Here is a 26,732-nt window from a genome sequence, read left to right on the forward strand (position 1 = left end):
ACGGCAATTGTACTACCCTCCCTCTTTGTGGTCGACGCTACTAGGGATGGATGAGGCGACACAGTAGGTGCTCACTGAAGAGTCACGCTGAGACGCGCTCTGGACAAGCATCTTCCTAAGGCCTGACGCTTGCAGCTCCAGCGCACAGACCGATGCCTGGGGGGCAGAGAGCGGGCGGCCAGGCCTGGGTGCAGCGGAGGCTGGAACCCTTGGTGTCGGGGGGGGGGGGCCGGGGGCCCGGCCGTAGGTCGGGGTCAAGGCCGGGGCGCCGAGTGGAGTGGGGAGGGGTGGCCGGACGCGCGAGGCCGGGAAGGGATGTGACGAGCAGCGCGCTGTGCATTGTGGGAATCCCGGGGCCGCCGCGAGTGGTTCCAGTTCACTGGTTCCAGCGGAGCCGGGCGGAGGGCGCGAGCGCGGGACGCGCGGGCGGGAAGCGAGGAGGCGTGGGTGGGCAGGGAGGAGTGCGGAGCGGACCGGCGCGAGCGGCGGACAGGGCTCGGGCCCCACACCTTGCAGCCGCCCGGTAAGTGCCGCGCGGGCCTCGGAGCCGCAGGCTGTCGGTCCGCGCCGTCCGGGCCCCGCGCGCCCTCCGTCCGCCGTGCGCTGCGGCCCTGCTTATCGCCCAGGAAAACTCGGGCGAGCGGTTGCCCTCGGGCCTTGGGCTGCCCGGAGCCCGCCAAGGCCCTCCTCCGGCGGCGCGCGGATCGCGGTGGTTTTGTTCCGAAAGCAAACCCGGAAACCAACTTCTCTTTGGAGACGCACCCCTACCCCTGCTGGGGCGCTTTGTGGGAACAGGGCTGATCGGGTGCCTCCCTCGGTGAGAGAGCCAGGGCTGGCGCGGGCCGGAGGACACCGAGGCCCGGCGGCCCTGACCCGCCAGTCCGCCCGGCCCGGAGCTGCTGTGTGTGGAGTTGTACTTGCTCGTGCGCCGCCGGCCCGCGCGTGTCCTCTCGGGCACAATAAGTGGGGCGCGAGCCGCGGGCCGTTGTGAGGCCAGCTGGCGAGGACCCGCCGCGAGGCCTGAGCAGGGGAGGCCTGGGGACCACTCGCGGACGGAATCCAGGGCCGAGGCGGGCTGGAGCGGAGCCATGGAAGCCCCGCTGCTCTCGCTTGCCTTTTGTTTGCTTTGTGGTGGGGAGGTGTTATTTTAAGGTGACTCCGGAAGGCCGTAGGCTCCCCGCGCGCAGAGGGACAGCTGAGAAGAGAGTCTGGGGGTGGGGGCGAGTGGAGATGGAAGGCGCGGGATGCTGCTGGCAGTGTCACCTCACAACAGGTGTTTCAGACGATGAGCCCCGTTCCTTCCCACTCCTGCAGAGACTGACGATAACTCTTAATTGTTGGGCAAAAGATTGCTTGAAAGAATCTTTTAGAAGAAATGTAGGGCGAATGTTTCCTGGGTTTGAAAGTGAGTTACTTTTGAACAAGCAGTTGAGACAGACCTCGGTTTCAACAATTACAATCATTAATGAAGTCTTTGTAAGATTTTAATGATCCAATAAACAGCTTGGAAGAATAGAAAATTAGAGGGTTCTCCTGCTGGCTTCCCTCCTTGCTGACACCTCTGTGGTTTGAGGTTTTACTGTTAAGAAGGAGGAAGTGTTTTGTTTCCTCCTCTGCAGGGAGTCCCAGTTTTGAAGAGTTTTATGCTGAAGTGGAAGACTCCAGTGCACGCTAGGGCTAACCCAGCTAACCCTCCCGTCACCTTTAGGTTCCCGGTGTGCAGGCACACGTGCCCTTACCTCTGAAGTGGACACTCTGCTTGCGACTGGGATTAATGCACCTTGCCCACAGTTGACCAATTGAGCAGCAGCAAGTCTGTTTACAAACACTCTGAACAGATAAACTTCTTCAGTTTGGGGTTTGTTATACACACACACACACACACACCTTAAGGTTGATGAAACTCCTAAGACTTTTTAAAGCCTTTCCCCCTTTCTCATTGCCTGTGAGTGAGGGCCACAGTCTTCATTTGTTGCTGCTGATGTTGATCCCTAGGTAAGGCATAGGAGAGGGGTGAGTGGGCACTGTTTATAACTGGTGTTAATGTAGCATGAGGCAGGGAGAGCTCACTGTGTTATACTGAGAATGGTCTGGAAAGTCACACTGGTAACCTCGCTGGCTTTTTTTTTTTTTTTTTTTTTTTTTTTTAAGTAACCAAATGGGCCAGCTTCAGGGAGTGGCTCGGTTTGGTCTGCCGCTCCCTGGGGTCCTAGAAAGAGCCATTCTTTCCTCCCCCAGTGACAAGCATGGAGGTGATGATGCCCAAGTTGATTAAAGATGTATGTAAATAAATAAACTGCCAGTCTGTATGTGATGTTCAGAGATTTGCAGTAGCCTTTGGTTCTTGGAATGTGAAATGGGAAGGGGCTGGAGTGGTCGGGATCCCTTATGTGTCCTGAAGCTAAGCATAGGAGCAGTGGCTCCACCTGAATGGGTCAACTCTCCATGAAAGATGAAGGAGAAGTTTGCTGAGCAAAGGAGGACAGAGGGGGGTAAGTGTTTGAGCCCCGAGAAACCAACTAACTGTGTAGAGGTGCAGCTAGAGGCTCAGGGTGGCAGGATCTAGGGTCAGGTAAGGATAGGAGACACAGGCAAAACCACAAGGAATCCCATCAGAGCCAGGACAGGGAGGGCTCTGAGCAAGAGAGGAGAGCAAAGGCCAGGCAAAGGTCTCCCCTTCTTTGTTGAGACCCAGTGCCTGGGAGCTTCCCGATACTTTGCCTGACAGGGTTCCTCCTCTCTTAAGGAGATCACACAGCATTTAGCACAGTCTTTATTTGGGAGAGGAGGTAAGTGGCAGCATTGCTTTTACAATTCAGGACTGGCCCCTCAGTTCTGCTCAGAAATGACAGCGACAGCGTAGTACGCACATCCAAGGGTGAAGTTTCAGGCCTCAGGTACAGGCTGTTTCCTGCTTGTGAAACTGGCTTTGGGGTTTGCTTTCCCCACATCTAGAAACTGGACACACGAGCAGCGTACATGTACTGGGATCTCTTCTGCTTGCACTCCCTCCTTGGGTGGCACATGGCTCATTCTGTGACTTAGTGTTGGATGAGTGGAGAGACATTTTTCCTGATTGAGCCTGTTCTGAGCCAATCACAGTGCAGCTTGTGTCATGTAGGATAGTCACATGCCTCTGGGGACATAACAGTGCCGCTGCTAATATTCTGGCAGGATAGGAATAAACAGAGGGGAGCGCTGCGGATAGGATTGCCACCCTTCCCTTCAGGATGGAGTGCCTCTGCTTTGCCTTCGTGATCAAAGTTGACAGGAAGGTGACATGCATGTGGATGCAAGCTGCCGAGAGTGGAGCAGGTGGCCCTTATTGCCAGAGTTTTGCACACTTACACATGAGATTCCTCCATGCCTTGAGCTGGGACACAGATTCTCTGACACAGCTCCCTAGTTCTCCTAACTAACACCTTCTTTCAGAATCAGTACGCATATGTTTGTAGCTTAGGTACTAAAGGCTTCAGAATTGATCATTCCCGAGGTTTGAGTGCCCCAAGTGGTTACATGTAGAACCTACAACCCGCAGACTGCATGCATCCTAGTAGAGCTATGAGTGTAGCCCACCCAGCACCTTTGTAGATGTTTCCTGGTGAAAATGTTAGTCACCCCTGATAAAGGCATCAATGGGTCTTCCAGGTGTGAAGAACATAAGCAGTCTCCTCTGGCTAGTATTAGTCGGAACAGTGCTGAGAAGAAAGATAAAGAGGGTCAAAGATTGTCACAGTCATGACCCTTTGTGTGACTTGTGTCTTGGCTATCAGGACATGTTTATTCCTGGGAACGCCTAAGGTGGCACAAACTTGCCTGGCTTTTGAGGGTCTCAACTTTCACAGCGACTTGACAGATGAGTCTTGACAAATGGGTGTGTGGGATAATCCCCAAGGCAGCTCCTGACTGATGTTGAACTAGCCATGGCTGTGAGTCCCAGGCCTTTGGGCTTGCTGCGCTGTTCTCTATTAGGGGGCCCATTTACTGAAATGGCAACTAAGTAGCCACAAAACAGCAAGTAGGGCTACAGTGGTGAACAGAGTAAATTGGTCTGGGACACCAAGACAGCCAAGAAACAGGTGTTGATGATACAATGTAGTGAGTGTTGAGGGCATATATATAGAGTCTAGAATGCTGAACAGCTTGGAAGGGTGGATTTGAAAAGCATTTGAAGAGAATGTAGCGTTGGAAAGAATCAATGAATCTATTAGAGAGATGCTGACAGAAGGAAATAATTATTTAAGGACTTACTTATTTGTCCAGCTATTGATCGATTGATTTTTGGGTCCTAGAACTGTAGCAGGAATAACTGAGTAAGTCAGCCTGGGGGAGCCCTAGTTGCTGGGAGTCAGAAAAGATTGGGGTCATCAGAACTGGCCTAGCCAGGATATCAGTAGGGGCAGAAAGCACAGCACAGCAGATTGCAGCATGGGAGCTTCTTGATGGACTTGCATCAACCATAGAAGTCACAGGCCTGGGAAGGGTGGGTCAGAGGGAGCCGTGGGGCTTGGGTGGAGTGTGAGGGTGAAATGCCATAGGAAGGGGTGGTGGGCGCCCAGCAGGCCTCTGCAGTACTCCCTTCCTTGCTCCTGCTTAGAAGAGAGCTTCTTGTTTGTCCACCCCTTTCATGGAGTCCTTGCGACCGGCTTTCTGGTTCCATCTGTGCTATGAGGACAAATTGTACTTTCTAGTCACACCTTACTTGTAGAACAGCTTGCAGTTGGAGATTGCCTTTTCATTTGTGTCCTGACTGTCCAGCGCTTTTCTTTGGGTAAGCTTTGTGGTTCTGCAAACAAGGCTCATGCTTGTTGTGCTTAGTGTATGGGCAGAGGAGTTGCAGAATGAGATGGCTGCGGCAGGCTATTTTATAAAAGAAAGGGGTTTTGGAGGTAAAAGGTTAAGGGGCCTCATTTGGTGGTGGCCTCCTTCCTGTTAAGAGTCCTGATGTTGTATAGAGAATTACATGGTTTGTGACATGGAGTGCATGCGTGCGTCTTAAAACTCTCTTCCTCCTTTAAAGGCACCAAGGTTCAATCATGGGGACTCTTGTCTTTGACCTTGCCTAGTCGTACTCATTACCCAGAGGCATCTGTAAACGTTACCAGGTTAAGCTTGTATCCTTGAAGCACCAGGAATGCTATAGGAAGCCTCAGAGATCTAGAAACCACAAGTAAGGTGGAGTACAGCAATGCGGCTCAGAGATCCCCTAGGAGAGGTGGCAGGATCTTCATGTCCTAGGCTGGTGACTGGCATGCAGTGGTGACTAGGTACAGTCTTTGTGCCTTCAGAGTGTCTGGGACTCTCAGTGTGTGGATCCTTTCGGGTGACTGAATAGGGCCCCCTCCTGGATAGTGAGCCCAGCCAGGAGACACTTTTATCAGGCAAGCAGCATAGCTGTTCTTTAGTGCTGCCCTGACAGGAAGCCGAAGGCTTGGAAAGTCATTTTGTCTGGGTTGTAGAACTGTCCTTCCCTCCGATCAGGCCTTGTGGAGGACATGAGTTCTACTGTGCTTGCCACTCAGACCATGGTGTGAAGGTCAGCTTTTAAACTGGTTTGTCAGAGGCCCCATCACAACCCCTAGAGCAGATGGCTAGAGTACTTTTTCCCAACCCCTCTTGTAATTACATACAGATATGGAGCTAGATTCTGACCGGTACATCAGGATCAGTCACAGCGTGCCCATTTTCAGGCCTAGCCCCTAAAAAAATCTGTGTTATCCTCCCTGATATTTGCCCTCCCATGGCAACGGTGGGAGTCAGGCATTGAAGATGCCAGAATCAGATGGGAGGGGTCTGGATCCATGATTCATGGAGGTGTGACTGCCAATCATGGAAACCTTTTCTACCTGTATTTGCTCTTCTGCTGCTATCATGGCATATCTGAGGCTAGGTAACTTTACAAAATTTACTTATCACAGTTTTGAAGGTTCATAGGTGTGCCAGCCTGGGCTTAGCTCTTGACGTGCACTACAATGGTGTTGGGGGTGGAGGGGTACGCTAGTATGATCATATGGTAAAAGAGGAAGTCGGGGAAGGAATAGGAGGAACCAGTAATTGAATCCCATTAGCCCTACTTTTTAAAGTCCACACACCCTGTATCACCACAGTGGAGACTAGTCTTCCAACACTTGAGTCTTTGGCGGTCATCACGTCTAAAACATGGCAGGACTTTTCATAAGTGAGGAGTAAGTTGTAGGGCGTTATCTAGTGGCAGTGTAGCAGCAGTGCCCTGGTGAGGAGAAGTGTCTAAGACCTGGCCTGCACGGAGTGGCTGCGTCTTGTCTTGTGTATATTGTTTTGGTTAATGTTAAGTAGTGTCTCATAGTGGCAGCCCCCTTACACACTCAACCAGTTTCCCCACCAACACATCTCTGATAGATGAAAACAAAAGGCTCAGAGGGGTCAAGTCACCTGACTAAGGCCACGTGTTCACCAGTGGTAGAGCCATGATTAACTTCTCGTTTTGTATCATGGTGCCCAATGCCTCTTTTTGCCATGGTTGCTCTTTCCCTACATTGGGGCTAAGCTGGAACTGCCCATACCCCTAGAGCAGGCTGGACCTGACACATGGGTGCACGCATGCTCACACATGCACGCTCACACACACCTACACACACATACACACGCAAATGCATGCACGCACACACACAGCTTCTATGGAGACTGCAGGTAGGAATTAATTGGGTAAAAGGGTGTTTAAAATCCACCACATGCTGTGAGGAGGCTGCAGGGCAGAAATACACAAAGAGCAGAACACGTGCATTTCAGTTGGATTGGGCAGGCACATACAAGTGCTGACACAAGCTATGGAAACATGAAACAGGTCACACACACAGTCATTCATACTGTGGCCAGGACCAAGAAGGGTGTGTGAGCCTCCATTTAGCGGGTTGACAGGAGGACAAAGGGCATTCTAGGTTGGATAAATAGCATGTTTAAAGACATCCTTGATAGGTTCAGGAAGTCAGAGGTGGCCCAGGGTTCCTGAGCCCAGCAAGGATACCAGGAAACAGTGCTGTGGAAATTGGTTTCTTTGCTGTCTCAGAGCGCAGGGTGATAAGGAGGAGGCAGAAGTGGCTCTGGTGTGGAGAGAGCCTGAAGCAGGCCAGGGAGGGGCACAGGTGAAGAGGAACTTGCAGGTGGGTTGGGCAGAGCTTTGCTAATAGTTGGGGTTGGTAGGAAGTAGGGGGCCATGCTTACTCCTGGTGTACAATACTGCCACTGATGGGGCCTAGGGACCCAGAGAAATTTAAGGTGCCTGGAGGACTAAATGGACCTTTGTCATAGGGGTCTGATAGCTAGGTGTGCACTGACATAGGGACAGGGTGTCACTAGCGCTTGGCTACTGTCAGAGAAGGAAACAGAAGGAATGTTATCTTAAAGAGTGAACATGTGTGGGACTTGCCAGGTCCTGGTACTTATGGCTTCTGACAAACACTGCTATCCACACCTGCAGGTCTTCTGGGGAACGGCTGGTCTGTGCATCTGTCACAAAGGGATTGAGCTGTTAGTGGTCATCCCTGACCACAAGCTATTCCTGCCGAAAGGGGAGAGACACCGGCAATAAAAGCTCTGAAGGTCTTAGGCTGATGGTCTGTGAAACACATTTGCTAAGCCTGAGATTGTAGGAACCAATGGCAGCTCTTCCCGCAAATATGTGTGCCACCCATACTCCATGACTGGTGAGCCCAGGTACCTGTGTGCATGCTGTGCCCTAAGACAGTGTGGCACTGCAGAGAGTCAGCTTGTCACTTCAGGAAAGTTCTGATCCCCTTTCCTCATCCCCAGACCATGAGACTTGGTGCCTTGGAACTGGCACCGTACAGGGTTCTTGGCACACAGGCTGGAGCCATCTTACCTCTGCTGTGTTTGGCAGTGTGGCAGCCCCAGCATGCCTAGTAATTTTGTTGTCTGTGGCCCTCATCTGTGTCTCTGACTGGTAGATGTTAGTGTGGACCACAGTCCCTGAGATAAAGCTGAATGACAAGAACGCCTAGCCCTAGGCCTTCATGCTCACAGAGGCCCACACATCATGGAACCTGAGCTCAGTAGCTTAGCATGTGGGAGACCTGCCCATTTGGTTCAGTGAGCAATAGGGATTGCATCAAGGAGACTCCATGATCACCCAGTCTCCCTTACAACCCATCTTCAGCACCTCACACTGGCTTCACATCCCAGTTTTACATTTGTTACAAGTGTAATTTAAGTGACTGTAGGGCAGGGACCATGTTTGCCCAGCCAAGTTCCTGTCGTGTGTACTCAAGTGTAAGCATTTGCTGCATACTCAGGTTCAACCCTCCACCCTCTTAAGGTCTGTGTGCATCGTTGCTGTGGCCTGAGCTCATGGAGCCCAGATACGGAGCAGCCAGATGAGGGATGATTGGCCAAGCACAGGGAGAAAGGAGGTAAAGGAAGCTCCCACGAAGGAGACCGGTCAGTGCAAAGGCATGAAGAAGAGAAGCAGAGGGACCTCAGTGGGGACCCCTATGACTGTCTGTGTCGGAGTCTAGCTCATGTAGCATGAAGCCATGTTAGACTATGTGGCAGGCCCAGGTTTCTATGGCATTGCAGAGTGGTGGCCAAGGATCGTGATTTTTATCTTGGAATTTTTTGGTGATCCTCGTAAGCTTTCAATCAATCAGGGCTAGGACACGTTCTGATTTGCGTGCTGCAGATTGACTTGCCTACAGTATAGAGAGGAAGAAGGAACAGGTAAGTGGAGGAAAACTCTGCAGATGCCTGCGAGTACGTGGTTAAGTTGGATGAGCTGAGTGCAGTCCCGGCAGGCGCTAAGAACATCCTTTGGGCTGAGGGCTGTGTGGGTGGGAGTAGACAGGAGCAGAGCCTCCTCTAACGTCTTCCCTGGGGACCACATGTGCTCAGAGGTTTTCTTTCAATGGCCACTGGTGATATCTGACTCTTGCCTGTCACAGCTCAGGGTCCTAGAGTAGAGTAGAGTACACTAAAGAACCTAGCTTCTTGGCTGTATGTCCTTGTTCTAGGCGAGGGCCATAGTTTTCTTCCCATTTTACTACAGACTTATTATTTCACTCTCAAGTGTATAAAGGTGCAATTATTAAAGAGCTGTAGAACATAACAAGAAATCACATTTTTTTTTTACACCATGAGGCATAAAATCAAGGCACTTAAAAGCAGTCATTGTCAGTATAATATTTATATGGAAGTAACTAATAAAATCAGTGTCACAGGATAAAGTATGCAAAACTGTGCATTCTTTTTGCAAGGGGCAGACAGCTCTAGCCAAGCACATAAGTGGCTCAGCAGGCTCAGTGGGCGCAGTAGCTGCCTGCATCCGTCATCTGTTTCTATCACGAGACCATCGTGAACCTGGAAAATGGGTAGTGAGCTGTCTCCAGTGGCCCTGACTGTGTGTCTTGCTCTCACAGTGAGCTTGCTGATCTGCTTCTGGGGCCATCACCATGTCGAGCCGTGGTGGGAAGAAGAAGTCTACCAAGACCTCCCGGTCAGCCAAGGCAGGGGTCATCTTCCCCGTGGGACGGATGCTGCGGTACATCAAGAAAGGCCACCCTAAGTATAGGATCGGAGTGGGGGCACCTGTGTACATGGCTGCCGTCCTGGAATACCTGACTGGTGAGTGTTCCCAAGCCAGCAGCAGGCACTGTGGCTCAGCTGTGGCAGGTCTGTGAGCGTTCCAAGGACTTACAGACTTACTTCTTTCCTACATACAGAAGCTCTTTAAACCCCTGGAAAAGTCACAGAAGAGAACACCAATTGTTTCTACCTAGATCTGTCAGTTGTTAACATTTTTTCCTCATTACTTGTGGAAATCTGTGTTTGTGCACAGATTCTTCTGTATTTATTTTTGTCTCTTAGGTGACTTTGGATTTCTTTCTTGATTGAGGATCCATTTCAGTGTCTTAGGCTACACAAGCCCACCAGTGTACCTAGTCTTGTGTCATCTTGAGTGACTCTCCAGGTTTTAGTTGTTTTCAAGTCTTCCATGTGTTGATATTTTGCTGAATGTTCTCAGGTCTGGGCTGTTCTCACGATAACGCTTTGCAGGTGAGGCAGGGCGGTGTCAGTGCTTCCTCTGGTGTGGACTTGTTCCTCCTGTTTCTTGTTCAGCTGAAATGGTATGTGCCAGCTCTGCACCTCTCCTCCACAGCACTCTCTCACCCTGTCTCTAGTCTTCCAGGACGAATCTAATGAGAACCCTAACCATGACCGTTACATTGAACAAGGATTTGGAGTAAACTGGTTTTCATTTTATTTAATTTATTATTTTTTGTTGTCTCTGTCTCTGTCTCTCTCTGTGTCTATCTCTCTCTGTCTCTCTCTCTCTGTCTCTCTCTCTCTCTCTCTCTCTCTCTCTCTCTGTCTCTCTCTCTGTCTCTCTCTGTCTCTCTCTGTCTCTCTCTGCATTTTCCTTCTTACTTTTTGTGCTATTAGTATTGGCTCATGACTTGGGTGTGTAATTGGGTGTGTAATTCATGTCATTGCTCACTTTAATGCTTAGACTGTCTCAGGGGCGGAAAAGCAGGTCCTTAGGTCCCTGCTCCATGTCCTCATTGCTTTCTGTATCTCCGCTTGCTTTTCCACTCAGAGGGGTGCTTTAGTCTCACCCTGCACTTCCCTTGTCCTGGTCTTAGAATCAGCCACTTCTCAGTGGTCTGTGGTCCTTCCCTCAGATCTGGTCTTACACTGTCCCCACTGTAGGAGGCAAGCTGGCCAGGGACAGATCTCTCCCTATTTTTAGTGGGAAGAAAACCAGGCCTCAAAGCATAGAAGGACTTGCTGAGTCTGCACATACCCTTTAAGGGGCCCAGAAGTGCCTGTCTTTTGTAATGGCACTTACTCATTGGGTGAGCTTCCAAGGACTAGGATGCAGCTCTCCTGACTCTTGTGGCTGCTTCTCCTCTAAGAGAAAGAAGAGATTTAGAGCAAGACAGAGCACCTCTTCTAAACTGGCCCAGCCAGTAGCAGCCTTGCTGGACGCACCTGGACTGCCCACGCCTCTCGCTACAGCAAGCCTCAGATCTCTCTGGAAGCAGACACCATGATGAGGGAGGTGACATTCTCAGGACCAAGCCCTGAAAAGTAGTCATTTTGTCCTAGTCAGGAGGGGTTTGCACATATTTTGGGATTTTGACTTTCTGCTTGGGAACTATGCACCTGGGCTTGAGCTGGGCCTGATGCTCACTGTAGATGAGGAAACAGGCTAGACTTTAGGTGGAGGGCCCAGTGTTGCTGTGTTTGCCCTTCTGTTCCTATGGTAAGACATTGAAGCAGCTTGGGAGAAGGAAAGAGTTCATTAGCTTTCAGGTTGTGGTCCTTCAAGGAAAAACAAGGCAGGAACTTGGGGTAAAGACTGAAATAGGGCCCATGGAGGAACCCTGCCCACTGCTCGCTTCCAGGTTTGCCCTCAGCTGCCTTTCTTCCACAGCCCAGGCCCACCATGTATGGTACTACTCACAGTGCGCTGGGCCCTCCTGCCTTGCATCAATTGTCAATCAAGAAAGTGCTCTAGATTACAACTCAATTGTTATCCCATTACTTGTATCCTCCCATTCCTCCCTCCCTCCCCCTTTCACCCTATTCCCCTCCCCTAGGTCTATGACCAAGGGGAACCTTCTCCCCCACTATATGGTCATAGGCTATCATGGTAGGTCATAGGCTCATCTTGGTAGCCTGCTTATTCTTTCTCTGAGTGCCATTAGGCCTCCCCACCAAGGGGAGATGGTCAAATACGGAGCACCAAAGTTCATGTCAAAGCCAGTCCCCGCTCTCCACATAACTGGGGAGAATGTCCTGTCCATTGGGTAGATCAGAGTAGGGGTTTGACCTTTACTATTGTATTGTCCTTTGTTAGTGTGATAGTTTGAGCAGACACCTTTGGGCCCCAATCCATCCATCACGATGTTCTTCTTGTAGGTTTCTAGGACCCTCTGGGTCCTTCTATTTCCCCATCTCCTGTATTTCTCTTACCTAGAGTCCCAGTAGGATGTCCTCACATCTATCCCAGTCTCCTGGTAAGTGAAGACTTTCGTGGGACATGCGTTTTGGGTTAGTGCCCAATTATAAGTGAGTATATACCATGTGAGTCTTTCTGCTTCTGGGTTAACTCACTCATTATGATCATTTCTAGTCCCATCCATTTGTCCACAAATTTCGGGATTTACTTGTTTTTAATAGCTGAGTAGTATTCCATAGTGTAAATGTACCACAGTTTCTTTATTCAGTCTTTAACTGAGGGACATTTAGGCTGTTTCCAGGTACTGGCTTTTATGAATAAGGCTGCTATGAACATAGTTGAGCATATGTCCTTGTTGTGTGGTGGAGCATTTTCTGGGTATATTCCAAGGAGTGGAATAGCTGGGTCTTGAGGAAGCCCTATTCCCATTTTTCTGAGAAAGTGTCAGATAGATTTCCAAAGTGGTTGTACAAGTTTGCATTCCCACCAGCAATGAAGGAGTGTTCCTCTTTCTCCACACCCTCGCCTGGTCCCTCTTGTCTATGGTCATGCGTGGTGGTGCCCACAATGACCGTGACCGTGTTGTACCTTCCCTGCTCCCTCTTGGCTATGGTCATGCGTGGCAGTGCCTACAGTGGAGGGTGGCTCAGCGAGGGAAGCCGGGACTGTGCTGGGGAAGCAGCTCGGAGGCTTTCTTTGCTTGGCTTCAGCTGCAGTAGCTCTTACGCAGTGAAGTATGAGATACTTGTGTTTTATAAAGCTCTTCCAGCAGGGCTGCTGCTAGCAGGAGTCCACGCTGTATCTGCCAGCGAACAGCTTTAGTCCATGGCGTGAATATCCCATGACACTGCCCATCGCATGCCTGGCCCATGTAACTCAGAAGGACATCAGAGTTGTGAGCACTGCACTTCACCTCTTAGGTCATCGTACCCCATTTCCTGAAGGAGAAGAGAAAGCTCAGGGGCTGGGTCCAGCAAGCACCCCTCAGTGCAGTGCTGCGTGCACCATGACTGTCCTCAGAAGGCGACAGTGCTCAGTCTGTGACATACATGGAATCTAGAAGTTGCAGGTGTCTTGTTTTAGGCCTTAGTGGGAAGGAGAGGCGGACCAAACCCTCTTTCTGCTCTGTTCTTTGCTTTTGTTTTACTGAAGACCTTTTCTCACTTATCTTGCATATTTATTGACTATCTCCTGTTTGCCAGGCACTGTGCTATGCTCTGCGTGAGAACACAGTGTGATGGGGGCAGAATAGGCTCCACGCTGTGGAGCTCTATCCAGTTTAAGTGCTGTGTGCAGAGTGGGCGTGAACAAAGCAAAGAGGACGTGAAGCAAAGGTCAGGATGCATGTGAACTTCTATGTCAGAGAAAGCTTTAGAGGGGAGGAAGGAGAAGTCAGCACAGGCCCAAGGAGGGCCCTGGTGTCAGGCCATACTGCAGGAGCTGGGGGAGGTCTCCACCCTCAGCCTCCCTGTGCGTGATACACCTGCTGGATGCTAGCCCTATACTCAAGCATGAGGACACCATAGAAGAGGAGGAAGGACCAGCCTTCTGTCATCTGGGAGGCTAGTGAAGGTGTGCTTCAGAGAGGAGGTGGGTGCCAGAGGGAAGTCTCCTTCATCTAGCAGGGCCTCACTGTGGGCTGTGATATGTCAGGTACAGACACCATGCCCATCTCCAGCGCAGACACCATGCCCATCATCTCCAGCGCAGACACCATGCCCATCTCCAGCGCAGACACCATGCCCATCTCCAGCGCAGACACCATGCCCATCATCTCCAGCCCAGACACCATGCCCATCATCTCCAGCGCAGACACCATGCCCATCTCCAGCCCAGACACCATACCCATCATCTCCAGCGCAGACACCATGCCCATCTCCAGCGCAGACACCATGCCCATCTCCAGCGCAGACACCATGCCCATCATCTCCAGCGCAGACACCATGCCCATCATCTCCAGCCCAGACACCATGCCCATCATCTCCAGCGCAGACACCATGCCCATCTCCAGCGCAGACACCATGCCCATCATCTCCAGCGCAGACACCATACCCATCTCCAGCCTAGACACCATACCCATCATCTCCAGCGCAGACACCATGCCCATCTCCAGCGCAGACACCATGCCCATCTCCAGCGCAGACACCATGCCCATCTCCAGCGCAGATACCATGCCCATCTCCAGCGCAGACACCATACCCATCTCCAGCCTAGACACCATACCCATCATCTCCAGTGCAGACACCATGCCCATCTCCAGCGCAGAGAGCTTCAGTCCAGCCCAGGTACAGGTGGGTGGTGGTGGTGGTGAGATAGAGCAGCTGTACCTGAAGAAGACGTGGGACTGTAAACATGTCCTAGAAGATGTCTCCTGGAGGATATTTTAAACTTCTCAGCATGTCAGGTTCCCTGCACTCCATATAAAGAGGTGACCTTCTTTTCTGAGTGGCCCAGACTCAGAGGGGCTTAAAGTATAGCAGCATTGCCTGAGGGTGGGTCAGGGGATGTCCATCTGGAAGATGAACTGGCCTCCTCCCTACAAGAGGGGCCCAGAGAACTGCAGAGCCTTCTGGAGCAGGAAGGCTGTCCCCTGGTGACCAGCTGCATTAGTTAGTCTTCTTGTTTCTGTGACAAGAAGCTCACGGATGACTTGAAGAAGGAAGTACTTATTTTGGTTCAGTTTGGAGGTAGAGTCCACCATAGAAGGGGCAGGGCATCAGACAGCTGCATGCTCTGCACCCACAGTCAGGAAACAGTCCAGGAGACCAGCCCAATTTAGAAATGCCCTTATCTGCGCCCAGAGGTGTGTCTCCTAGGTGATGTAGACTGTGCTGAGTCTGACAGTATCTGCTCTGGTCCTTGGGCTATGATACTGTTTGTAAGATGAGCATCACAGTCCCCGCCCCAATGAGTTATAAGGCTAAGATGGAAACAGCCTGCGGAGTCCATGTCCCACACGGGAACATAAGGGAGGTAGGAAGGCTCCAGAGGTTCTGTTCCGAGGTTGCCATTTCCCTTAAGGGTGGTAGGGAGCTATCCCTGCCCACTGTGCACTGCTGTTCTTCCAACTGATCCATCCACTTGGGTCTCCCCAAGCACCTACAGAGTGTCCTAGAACTGTTCTAGACTTTCCCTCAAATGTCTCTTGTTGTTGGACACCTCAAGTTGCCCACTTGCCACACACTCTCGTCTGGTGCTGAAGGCCCCCTATATCTAGAGTTCAGATACACTCTTGGAAAACGTGAAGTATTTCTTGGCTGTATAGGAGCTGACAGGGCTCAGCTCTTGGCCTGTTACATCAGAGCTAAGGCCAGACCAGCCTGGAAAGGTGCTGAGTTGGTGGTCCCCTGTGAACCAGAGGCTAGGAACATGGTCACATCCTGTGGAGATTGCGTTTTCGGGGACAACCACGCAACTTGTCCTTCATACTCCTCTTAAGAATGGGGGTGTGTTAGGAGGTGGTGTGCGTCCTGCTCTGAACCGTGAAGCTGGCACCAGCTCTTCCTCTGAGTAAAGAGCCCAGTCATCTGCTGAGGTTAAAAGGAGTACACACCATCTGCAAGAAGCCTGAGTCAAAGCCTGCCTCAGTTCTTCAGGCCCTGTTGGAAGTCTGTAGTACTGTCTGCTGGTCCATGTGGTGCTTCAGCTTTGCTGTCTAGGCTTCTGGCCTCCCAGCCAAGAGATCAGAGCAGCCCCACCTCTTGAGAGTGCTGTGTACCCTGATCTTGCCCCTAAGCATGTAGCTTGTATTTCATGTTAACACAACCAGCAACAGACGAAACAGATAAACAGTGTTAACATGGGGGACAGTGAGGCAATCAAGGACAGACTCTACCTAGCCATCAGCTTTGACTCATAGTATTAGGGAACCTTAATAAAATGATCTTATTTGGAATCATGTATATGTGCATGTGTGTAGGGTGTGAGGGGACTGTGAATGTGAGTATGGTCTCTGCAGAGGCCAGAAGAGGGCACCTGACCCCTGTTGTGGGGTTATAGGCAGCTGGGAGCTCCTGACACGGTGCTGGGAACCAAACTGGTCCTCTGCAAGAGCTGCAACCACTCTTAACTGCTGCACAGTCTTTCTAGCTCATGGAGGAACTTTGTGATGAATGAAGTTTTAAGGAAATTTGACTCTTGCTGAAGTTCCAGAAAAACCATAGAGCCACTCCCTGCTTAGCAGAGTGTTAATAGAGCCAATAGGATGTAAGAAATGGGACTTGGGGGCTGGAGAGATGGCTCAGAGGTTAAGAGCATGAGTTGTTTCCCCAGCACCCACATGGCAGCTCACAACTGTTTGTAAGTCAAGTATCGGGGATCTGATTCCTTCAAGGGCACCAGGTGTGCATGTGGTGCACATACATGTAGGCAAACATGTACACACATAAATAAATCTCAAAAAGTTAGAAAAGACATGGGACATTATTCCTGTTCCCTTGGGATTTCCATTGCTGTTGAGGTGACAATTAAGTGGTAGTATAGTGTTCAAGGCTGAAATCAGGGAATGACCAGATTCATACTCCTTTAAAAAACAAACTGGTGTCACCGAATTCCCAAGGCAAAGAGATTAGAGGCTATTGGATCTTAAATACTTACATAGGTCGGTTGTGGTGGTGCATACCTTTAATCTTAGCACTCAGGAGGCAGAGGTAAGCAGATTTCTGTGAGTTTGAGGCCAACCTGGTCTACAAAGCGAGTCCAAAACAATCAAGGCTCCACAGAGAATCCCTGTCTCAAAAGACCAGTAATTAAAATAAAGACATACCTATTTGAGTCAGGTGTGATGATACAGGCCTTTAATTCAGTGCTAGAGGCAGAGGTAGGAGTATTACTGTGAGTTCGAGGCCAATATGGTTTACATAGTAAGTTCCAGAACAGCTAGGACTATGCAGAGAGACCCTGTGTCAAAACAAACAGACAAAAAAACCCAACATATATGTAAGCTTTGCTGTGACACAATCAGAGACACCAAGCCTAGAAGAGGGGAGCTAAGTTAGGAGACAAAAATGTCACCTTAATGAATGAACTGTGCTCTGGCTTGGCATTGATTCTCTAAGCTCAACCTAGGAAGACTCAGGTCTCCTCCACAGAGCACCTGTAATGTACACAGTGCTTATGGTATCTAAGTGAGACAGTCACCTGGGAAACCTCATGCTGTGGAAGTCACTCCCACACTACCTTAGAGAGGGACCTGGTGCTATTCACTGGGACTGGAGACATGCGCTCCACCTTCAAGATGCTTACCTTGAAAGGAAGAGCCTTTGTGGCCCTTCAGCCCAGGCTCTGAGAGAACAGACTTTGTTCTGTCATGATTAGACCACTCTACTGTTTTTCTCAGAAACCCTAGTATGTAATTGAGTCACACACCTATTCTATACTTAACTTTCTAGTGACTTAAACCTTTGTGGCAAATGAATCCACCAGCAAAAGTTATGCAGTTAAGCAGGACGGGGAGTGTTGGCAGCCAGCTACCCACAGGACCACCGAGTCAGAGCTGGGCTCTTTAGAAGAGCCCTGCAGACTTTGAAGATTGGCATAGGCAGAGCCTGCAGTTAATCTGTCACTTTCCCTGAAAATGAGTCCCAAGTCTCTTCTGCTTTCCTTTTTGGGACACCCCAGTGTGTCCTGAACTAACACAGCTAAATATAGAGCAGAAAGAGAACCGTACTCAGGCTGCGCTCTGCGATGCTCCACGGGCCTCGGGATGGCATCCCTTGGGTGTGTGACTGCTCATGACCCTCAAAGCCCAGCTCCCTTAAAACAGAGCCAGAGCAAGCAATGAGAGATCAAACATGTGAAGGAGTCAGAGGGTTGCAAGTAGAAGAAAGGTGGCTACTGACATTCAAAGTTTACTGGGCATTTGGATCCGTGGCTCTGGATCCATGGCTCCTTTCCTGGCCTTGTGACTACTGAGTTTGAGAGTTTAGGAACCTTCACCAGCCAGAGGGAGCAGCTGGGTCTGCAGCCTGCTATGGGCCTCAGGGAACAGTCCTAGTCAGCTGGTCACTGATAGAAACTCTCAGTGGTCTCTGTTGGTAACACATTACAGAATTGGTGCATAGTCTTACACAGTGAACTATCAAGTAAAGATTAAGGAGAGTAAGAAACTGTGACCTGGCCATCCTTTAGTCTCCTGAGGGGGATAGATGACTCCCAGGAGCCCTTGAACAAGGATAATTTCAGCACTACTTCCCTAAAGAACAGTGTCAACATGCTGGGGCTTGTTTTGTGGTTGGAAGGAAGAGCCTAGAAGCCACGGGTGGGCCTCATCCAAGATGTGGAGGTGCAGCGGGGCTGGGGGGATGGCTTCCTCCACTGCACATGGGTCTACAGATCCCAGACTGAGTTATATAGTCATATGGTCCTTAATCTGGCTTTCGTCCTTCCTTCCCTCCCTCCCTTTCTTCCTTAATTTTTGCTTTTGAGATAATTATATTTCTCTCTTTCCTCCCTCCCAGCCTTTCCCACTTTCCTTCAAACTTGCAGCCTCTTCTTTCATTTTTACTGCATGCAAATATGTATATGCATGTACATACATAGTCCTAAATATAACCTGTACAGTCTATATGTTACTTGAGTGTGTATTTTCAGAGCTGACCATTTGGCACTGGACAACCAGCTAGTTTGCTTTTCCCTGGGGAAGACCACCTCCTAGTCCCAGGCGTTGTGGGCTTTCTCTATCCACTTGGGCAAGTCTATTGCTGGCATCCTTGTTCAGCTCACATTTGGGCAGTTGTGTTGCTGGGACTTTATGGGTGTAGTTTCTGACATTCTTAGGAGACAGAACCTCACAACAAACTCCCTGATCCTCTGCTTCTTACTATTTTTCACCTCCTTTACTGCAGTGTTTCCTGAGCCTTAGGTGCAGCAGTGTTTTATAGATGTTTCCATACCGACTGGGCTGCATGACTGCATTTGGTTGGTTGTGGATTCTCTCTTGCAAAGGGAAGCTTCTTTGATGAGGGGTGAAGGTGTGTATAGATTGTTGTTAGGGATTATGCCAGTTAATTTGGCTTTCCTAGAAAGTCCACGGAATTGTCTAGGAACAAGCACTTGGGACCTGGGCACTCCTGGAAATAATTGTTCCAGGTCCCCATTCCCTCCCAGGACCCTGGGTTAGATGACAGCATTTCAGTCAGAAGGGAGAAAGCTCATTGCTTAGGCTTCCTTGTATGTTTGTTTTGAGACAGGGTCTCGCTGTATAGCCCTGGCTTGCCTGGAACTCATTGTGTAGATGGGGCTGTCCTCAGACTCAGAGATTTGCCTCTCAGGTGTTGAGATTAAAGGTGTGTGCCACCACACCCAGCACCACCATTCCGCCATTTGGAAGTCTGTAGCCCAGGCTGGCCTAGAAGTCACTATGTATCTGTCAAAAATCCTCCTGCCTCAGAGTCTCTAGTGCTAAGATTGTAGGCAGTTAGCACCACACTCAGCATATTGGTCTCATGATAGAGTCTGTTTGTTTATTTTGGAGATTGACCCAGGAAATCACACCTGCTGTGTAAGTGCTTTGCCCTTTACATCTCCAGCCCTTGACAGCATCTTCACAGGACAGAAAAAAAAATTTAAAAACAATATCTAACCTATCAATACTTCCTTTCAGAGAATTGAAAGGAATTTAATGTGTTCACTGCCAAAGATAGGTAGGTTTCCTCCTGTGTTACCTTCTAGCAGCTTGATGGGTTTTGTCTTTTGCAGTTAGATCTGTGGTCTATTCTGAGTTAATTTTGTTGCCAAGAGTGTAACATCTATGTTGAGACTAAATTTTTTTTATACATAGATGCTCATACATGATAGTATACTGTTGAAAAATCCTTGCCTTATTGAAGAACAACCACAGTACCTAAACTCTTTAGTGACATGGAGGCTCACTGTGTCCTCGTGGTATCTCTTGAAGGGTGATCTGAAGGGTGACACTTGTGCCACCAGTGTCTGCAGAACAGACAAGTTCCTATTGGGCCAATGGGAGTATATAACATCATAACATGTGTTTTGGTTTCACAAAGCATGGCAAAGCCTTAGTGTACTTTCTTCCATACGGGATCCATATGTGTTGATGGCAAACGCTCTCAGGTTGTTTGGGAACTCTACGGTATCTCAGTCCCTCTCTGTAGATTACAGATTTAACCTTCTATCTGTTACTCTTACTGTTTTCTCTATCCTTTTCAGAACTTTCTAGATAAGTATTTCTGATCTGGACAAGTGCCCTCTGAGTCTTTCCAGTTTATTAGTTCTCTCGTCAATGATATGTAATCTGTAATTCAGCCAGTAAATTATATATTGTAAGAGAACATGTATGTGTGCTGGCGTGCATGTGCCACAGGGCATGTGAGGGTCAGAGGACAGACATCTGGGAGTCAGGTCTTCACCGTCTGTGTTTTTGATGTAAGGTCTCTCATTTCTGTGGTTGCACTGTGTACTCTAGGCTGCCTGGCCTGAAAGCTTCTGAGTGATTCTCCTGTCTCTGCCTCCCATCTTGCCTTAGGAACTCACACACTGTGTGGGCTGTTCTGTGGGTTCTGGGGACTGAATGTGGGTGTTGGACTGTGTGGAAAGTGCTTTTTACTGAGTGGTCCACACTGTTTACATTCACCTGCGATCATCTGTTTTCTCCCAAGTTCTGCTGGGGCTTTAGAAATAATGTGGCTTGTTTATTTTTATTTATTTAATATAACTTCTTGCTTTTCATTTTCAGTTACCATTATATTCAAATAAGTTTTACAGTTATTGTATAGTCCTCAAATAATAATATGAAATCTTTAAAAAGATTTATTTTAATTTTGTGTGTATGATTGTTTTGTCTGTATGTAAGCATATCATTTGTGTTCAGTACTTGGGAAGGTCAGAAGAGGGTGTCTGGTTCCTTAGAACTGAAGTTACAGATAATTGTGAGCCTCCATGTGAGTGCTGGGAACTGAACCCAAGTCCTCTACTAGAACAGGCAGTGTAACTGTTGAGCCATCTCTCTATCCCTATAGTGCATACATGTACATGTGTGCGCGCATACACACACTTTATAATTATTTTGTATGTGTATGTGTGTGTACATGAGCATGCTTCTGTGGCATGTATGGAGATCAGAAGACAACTTTGGGGAGTTAGGTCCCCGAGATGGAACTTAGGTTATCCGGCTTAGTGGCAAGAACCTTCACCTGCTGAGCCATCTATCTGTCTGTCTGTCTGTATATTTGTTATCGAGTATGTGTGGTTCTAGCCAAGTGTGTGTGTGTGTGTGTGTGTGTGTGTGTGTGTGTGTGTGTGTGTACTATGCAACAGTTTGTACACATATATAATGCATTTGGGGCATTTTCACTTCTATCACTCTTTTTCATTTCTCGCCGCCTTCTGCTGTGCTCTGGTCCGATGGGATCCCTCCTACTTTCAAGCTTTTTGATTTTTGTGCACCACTGACTTTAATTAGGGTTGCCTGTATGAGAATAGGTGGAAAGTTACTTACATCGCTGAGGAAGGTACCTCTCCCTTCCTATAAGGCTCTGTTTTAAATTGTTTTACTTTTTATATTTTTATTTTGAAGCATTTGGAACTTACCTGATGTATGGTATAAGGTAAAGCTCAATCTGCATTTTGTTTTGTATGGTAAGCTGGTTATCCCAGCATAATTAATTAAATATTTCATCTATCCCTTCTGGGTCCCTTTTCTGCTTTATTGGTCTGTATTGTTACATACTTTTTCCTTGTAGCAGTTTCTCATACCCAGTGCTACGCACTGCCTTGTGTTTTGTCAAATTTACTTCCTTTAGTAAGTAAAAGCTCCCATGGTAAAATTCGCATAATAAAGAATATTCACTGAGGCACAGCATCTCTCTCAGGCTCTTGGGCAACCGGATTCTCCCTTGTTTTTTGTGTATGTATGTACTTACTAAAGTTACTCTTTTCCTTTGGCATTCCAGAATCAATCTAGGAAATGAAATGGGAAAAAAAAAATCATTGTGCCAAGAGGACAATGGACACATAGTGAGCACAGGCTGCTTTGGTTGGGAGAACCCAGGATCTTTAATCTGCTCTAAGCCCCTCAGCTCCAGACCTGAGCTCACTCTTCGCTGCGAGGCAGGCTTGTCAGCACCCGGGCCAGCCTGGCCTGCGGTCCTCTGGGATGGCAGTTTTGTTCACACTGCTGCTCTCTTATCAAGAGCCTGTGTTCTAATATGAAACTAGGCCAGGGCCGGGAGAGCAGCCAGGATGTGCACCTTTCACACTTCCAGACCACACCAGTGAGGCCTCATTCAGGAACTCCTCTGGAATGACCCATGTGTGAAACACTTACCACACCCTGACCAAGTGCACAAGCTGGGCGCTGGAGTCACAAGATTTGCATGAGTGTCCCATGTGTCAGAGGCCACGTGGCCTCTTTGACTCCAGAGCAGGGAGCTCACCTTCCTCTCCTCTTCAATAATACACTTACATTCCTAGCAATGGGTCTGGCGTCACACATGCTTTACAGGACAGCAGGAGGAGGCTAGACATGGCGGCGAGCTTCGAGAGGGCCTGAGCTGATGATTTCTTGTGCTGCCAGCAAGTGTTAAGTAAAGCAGAATTAGGATGAATTTGAGAGCAGTGAGCCACACCTGTTTGCGGAGTGGCACCGGGCAGGGCAGCTGTTGCTGGTTAGCAGTGGGGGTTAGAAGGCTCACACAGACAGCTTTCTCCTGTTTCCCCTAAAAGCCACCAAGGGCCATCAGCAGAAGCTGCTAGGAGCCACCCTGCTGGTTAAAAATTGCAGTGTCCTCAAAGGGCCCAGGATCTCTCTGTGCATCACTATCAGAAGTTGCTTCTGAAAACTTTGGGAGAGGAGAAGGAAATAGGTCAGAACTCCTTCCGAATGACCTCTCCCAAGATCTCTCCCTGAAAACACAGGGACCAGAGAGAGTTACAGTGCTCTTGGCTCTTTTGTCTAGTCAACCTGGAATTAAGTACCACAAAACAAAAGGTAATTCCTCAGAGCTGTAATGAGTTGCAGCAAGACCAGCCCAACAGTACCATTCATAGGCAGCCCTCTTCCAGGGTTGCTTGCCGCGAAGGTGAAGCACGCACTCCTGGGATCTGCCAGGCTGCTTCTCTCAGCCTGCGGCTCCAGCCCTGGTCCCTACCTTCCCCCCTTCCCTCCCTGCCTTCTCTTCTGATCCCAGCCCCTTCCTTATTAATTAAGCAACCACATCTGCCATTTAGTGGGTTCCCCGGATGGCACAGATGTCCCCTTCAGTAGCTCACTGGGCTGTCTGGTGTCTCTCAGTGCCTGTCTGTCTGTAGGGTGGCTCTGGATCTCTAGAGAAGCCTGGGTCCTTACAGGGCTCCCATCTCAGGCTGGCGGAGCCATTTGGAAACTCGGTCTTTCTGCATGTAGCTAATTATTGCCTCCATTACACCCTGAGTGGTGTCCTTGTAATTACTGGTACCTGAGGCCGACTCGGTAAACGTGTATCTGTTGCCTTTATAAATCTGGATGCTACTGCTGAAAGTCAGTATCTGCACTCGTTGAGAAAATAAAGAAAACTTACCTGAGGCAGCAACATTTCCCCTGCCCTCCCGTCCCCATCTCAGACCCCAGTGGTTTCTAGTCCAGATTCAGAGACTGGTTTGTGGTGATATTGGAGAGCATGAGGCAAGTGCTTTTGAGGGTGGGGCAGTTTATGTTTGTTGTGCACTTAACTGTGCACTAGGCCCCAGTGAAATGATTTACATGGAGCAGCTCACTGAGTCCACAAGCCGCCCACAACTCTTCCAGAACTACTCAGCTTAGTAACCCATCCCCCCACAGAGCAGCTCCTGCCCAGACTCTGCTGGGCTGAACCCCCAGCAGCTAAAGAGCACCTGGACCCAGGATCTGCCCCAAGACCGCTAGTCCACTTTGCACTTCCTTGTTTCAAGCAGCCCCTGGGCACCTCAGGAAGACTAGTGTATGTTCAGGCTTTGTGCTTAGTGAAGCCTCAGCCTGAGGGGATAGGCTCCAGAGCAGTGTGTGCGTAAGGCCTTGCACAGTCTGGAGACTGCAGGATGACAGGCACACAGCCAAGGGTGAGGGCAATCCAGAGCATGGGTGGGAAATGGTATTGCCAAGAAGGGATGGTCTTTGGGTGACCTGGACTGGGTTTCAGGGAGGAGCTGGCCCATGCTGGCAGCTGCAGAACAAGCGTGTTGCTAGGGAGTGTCTGTACAGCCAAGAGCCTCAGCAGGAGCCCCAATGGCCTCGGAGATGGAAGGCCTGCCCAGGCAGGTGTGCAAGCTTGTGTTGCTTGGTGGTGCTAGAGAGAGGGTGGCGGGCAAGAGAGAGCGTGGCGGGCAAGAGACTTTTGGACCAATGTCCCTTCACTGGCCCCTCAAAGAAGGGGGTGTAGAATGGAGTGCTGCGTGTATATAGAGCTTGTGTCAGTGCTCAGACAGTGATCTCATCCTTAGGAATCCACCGTCAGGACAGAGGTGGTGCTCATGAGGGTGGCCCCCAGAAGCTGCAGTCCCACTTGAGGTTCTTCCTTTTGCAGCGCTCTGCTGCTTTTGTTACTCCCCCAGAAACACTCAGCTGAAGTTCCTGTGCTTGCAGTGTTGATGTGAGAGGGCTACACAGGCTGGGAGGGGTGTCGAAGGGTCCTTGTGACCTGCAGTAGCCAAAGCCCGTGGGACAGCTGGAGCCGTGCCACTTTGCACTCGATCTTGTTTTGATTTCTTCCATGTTTCCCTGACTTGTCTCTGATTTTGGTTCCCCATGGCCAGCTGCATGTGTGAGCAGGGCCTTTTTAAATGAGCGTTGTCTTTACATTATATTTCTTAAATCATTCCGTTTCAACAGACATCTGATTGTTCACCCTTCCTCGGCTGAATTAAGAACAAATGGCTGTGGTTTTCCATATTAAAACAAACATACACATTAACCATTTCCTTGTAAATTAATTTTGAGACCTTGAAAGTGAGTGGCTAGTGGTGCAGAGGGCTGCCCAGCACCAGTGTCGAGGTGGGGGGTTTGTGGAACAGGTTTCCTTAGGCCACTTCCCTTTCCTCCTCAGGAGAGTTGTGTAGCCTCAGCCACTGGCTCTGGTTCCTTGCCGTGGTGCCCCCTGCTGGGGTCAGATGAAAGTCTCAGGCCCCATCCCAAGGCAAGGCCCGCCTGTGTGGCTGCCTTGGGTGCTGTGTTCTATCAAGGCAGGTCTGGCAGGACGAGGTTAATGGAGTTCAAGTGCATTTTTCAAACATATGTAAACTGTTAAGTGTAGCAGCAGAGGATAAAGTGCTGGGGAGGAAACACCAGGTTTTCTGTTGATTTTTTTTCTTGCTTTTGCTTCCCATATGCATCTATGCACCCAGTTGTTTAGATGGAAGAAGCCAAAGTTTAGATGTTTAGTTTCTTACCTAGTAATCAAGGCTCTGTTGCTGCTGCCTCCTCCCCTTCCTGCCCCCTCCCCTCATCATAAGAGCGTTATAGTAAATAGTAGCTTGTGTTTACCAAGCATTTTTCTTAGTAACTCAACCCTACAAACTTCAGTCCCCATTTGCTAGATTGGGAAACTGAGGCTGGGTGTTGTCTTGGCCACAACAGTTACAGGAGCTAAGATTCAAACTGCCCGGCAGCAGACCTAGTGCTACCCACGGTGCATCGTCGCTGCTGCCTACCCTGCAGGCCACGTGGAGGTGCTGTTCGTGGTGAGAGAGGGTTCCTGGCAGTGTGGAGCTACTCAAGCCCTGGGGTTGGCAGGGATTTACAGGGAGGTGACACTTCCCAGCCATCCAAGTGTCTCTCTTCTGTTAACATGCATGTCAAAGTACTTTACTCTGGCATGTGCAAAAGGAGAGTCCAGTGGAATGTATTGTAAAGACTCCGAGGCCAGGCTGCAGTTCTATCTTGTGGGCAGTGTTCGTGGAGCTGGACCAGATGCCATCCAGGCCATGGAGCTGACAGCAGTTCAGTGAGAGAGCAGATAGAGTGGGCCTTGCAGGAAGCAGTGAGCGGCTTACTCTGAAAGGCTGCCCTCAGTGCCTGCACAGCCTGTGCTTCAAGGAACACCTAGTTCCTCTGAGAGCCCAGAGCAGCGTGGGAACGGGCCCTGGGACAAACCAACAACAGGGAACTTTGCTGTGGCACAGAGCTCCACCAGGGGGACAGCTCTGCCGGTTTCCCACTGCCTGAAAGGTGGGGTAGGAGCATTGGATTCTGTGGTGGACATGGCTGCAGACAACTCCAGGTCACTGAGAGATTGGAGAGGGCTAAAGTATGGTCAGGACACAGGAACTTGTTAGCAGTCATCCTCCAATTGGGGTTGATTGGGTTAAGGCCTTGTGGAATGGTGTCCCAGTTCTGAACTTTAGTCAGTGGAGGGGCGAGGAATCAAAAGAAATACAATAAGCAGATTCCTTGTCATGTTGTTGGCTCTGTAGCTGATATCTGTATTCTCCTTGGGATTACACGAACATTTGCTTTCTTTGATTTCTGATTGTTCGTTTCAGTCTTTCTTTCGTTAGACGAGATGCTTCAAACAGCTCTGTAAAAGCCCCAGATTCTGTGCTGTAGCAAGGTTTGTGTTTGGAGTTTGGCTCGGCCTCACCACAGCACCTGTTAGCTGTTAGAGACTAATTCTGCAAGCCATGACGTCATCTCCCTACAGGAAGGTAGACGAACACTTCCACGCAGCAGAGATGGGTCCGTTCGAGATGCTGTGTTGCGGGCGGGGGGGAGGGTTAGGTTCCAAACCTTTGGTCTTGGGGCTGTCAGAAGTATTCTTGTTCAGCGAGCTGTCCCAGAGGATCTTGTTATGGTGCCCTAAAACCATCCTGT

General features: G+C 49.6%; 1 protein-coding gene across 4 annotated transcripts in view; it reads left to right on the plus strand.

Annotated features, from left to right (window-relative positions):
- The first annotated feature begins 351 nt into the window (after nucleotides 1-351).
- Nucleotides 352-26,732, plus strand: part of MACROH2A1 (macroH2A.1 histone) — a 62,710-nt gene continuing 36,329 nt past the window's right edge. For 2 of the 4 annotated variants that reach the window (XM_084795813.1, XM_084795816.1), the window contains exons 1-2: nucleotides 353-523; nucleotides 9,408-9,612. In XM_084795813.1, the coding sequence (XP_084651939.1) occupies nucleotides 9,441-9,612 (172 nt within the window). In that variant the 5' untranslated portion in view covers nucleotides 353-523; nucleotides 9,408-9,440. Of the gene's footprint in view, nucleotides 524-9,407; nucleotides 9,613-26,732 lie in introns of all 4 variants that reach the window. The other 2 variants (XM_084795815.1, XM_084795814.1) reach the window with 2 other exon arrangements.

Source organism: Acomys minous (assembly GCF_964271855.1).
Source record: "Acomys minous genome assembly, chromosome: 9".
NCBI lineage: Eukaryota > Metazoa > Chordata > Mammalia > Rodentia > Muridae > Acomys > Acomys minous.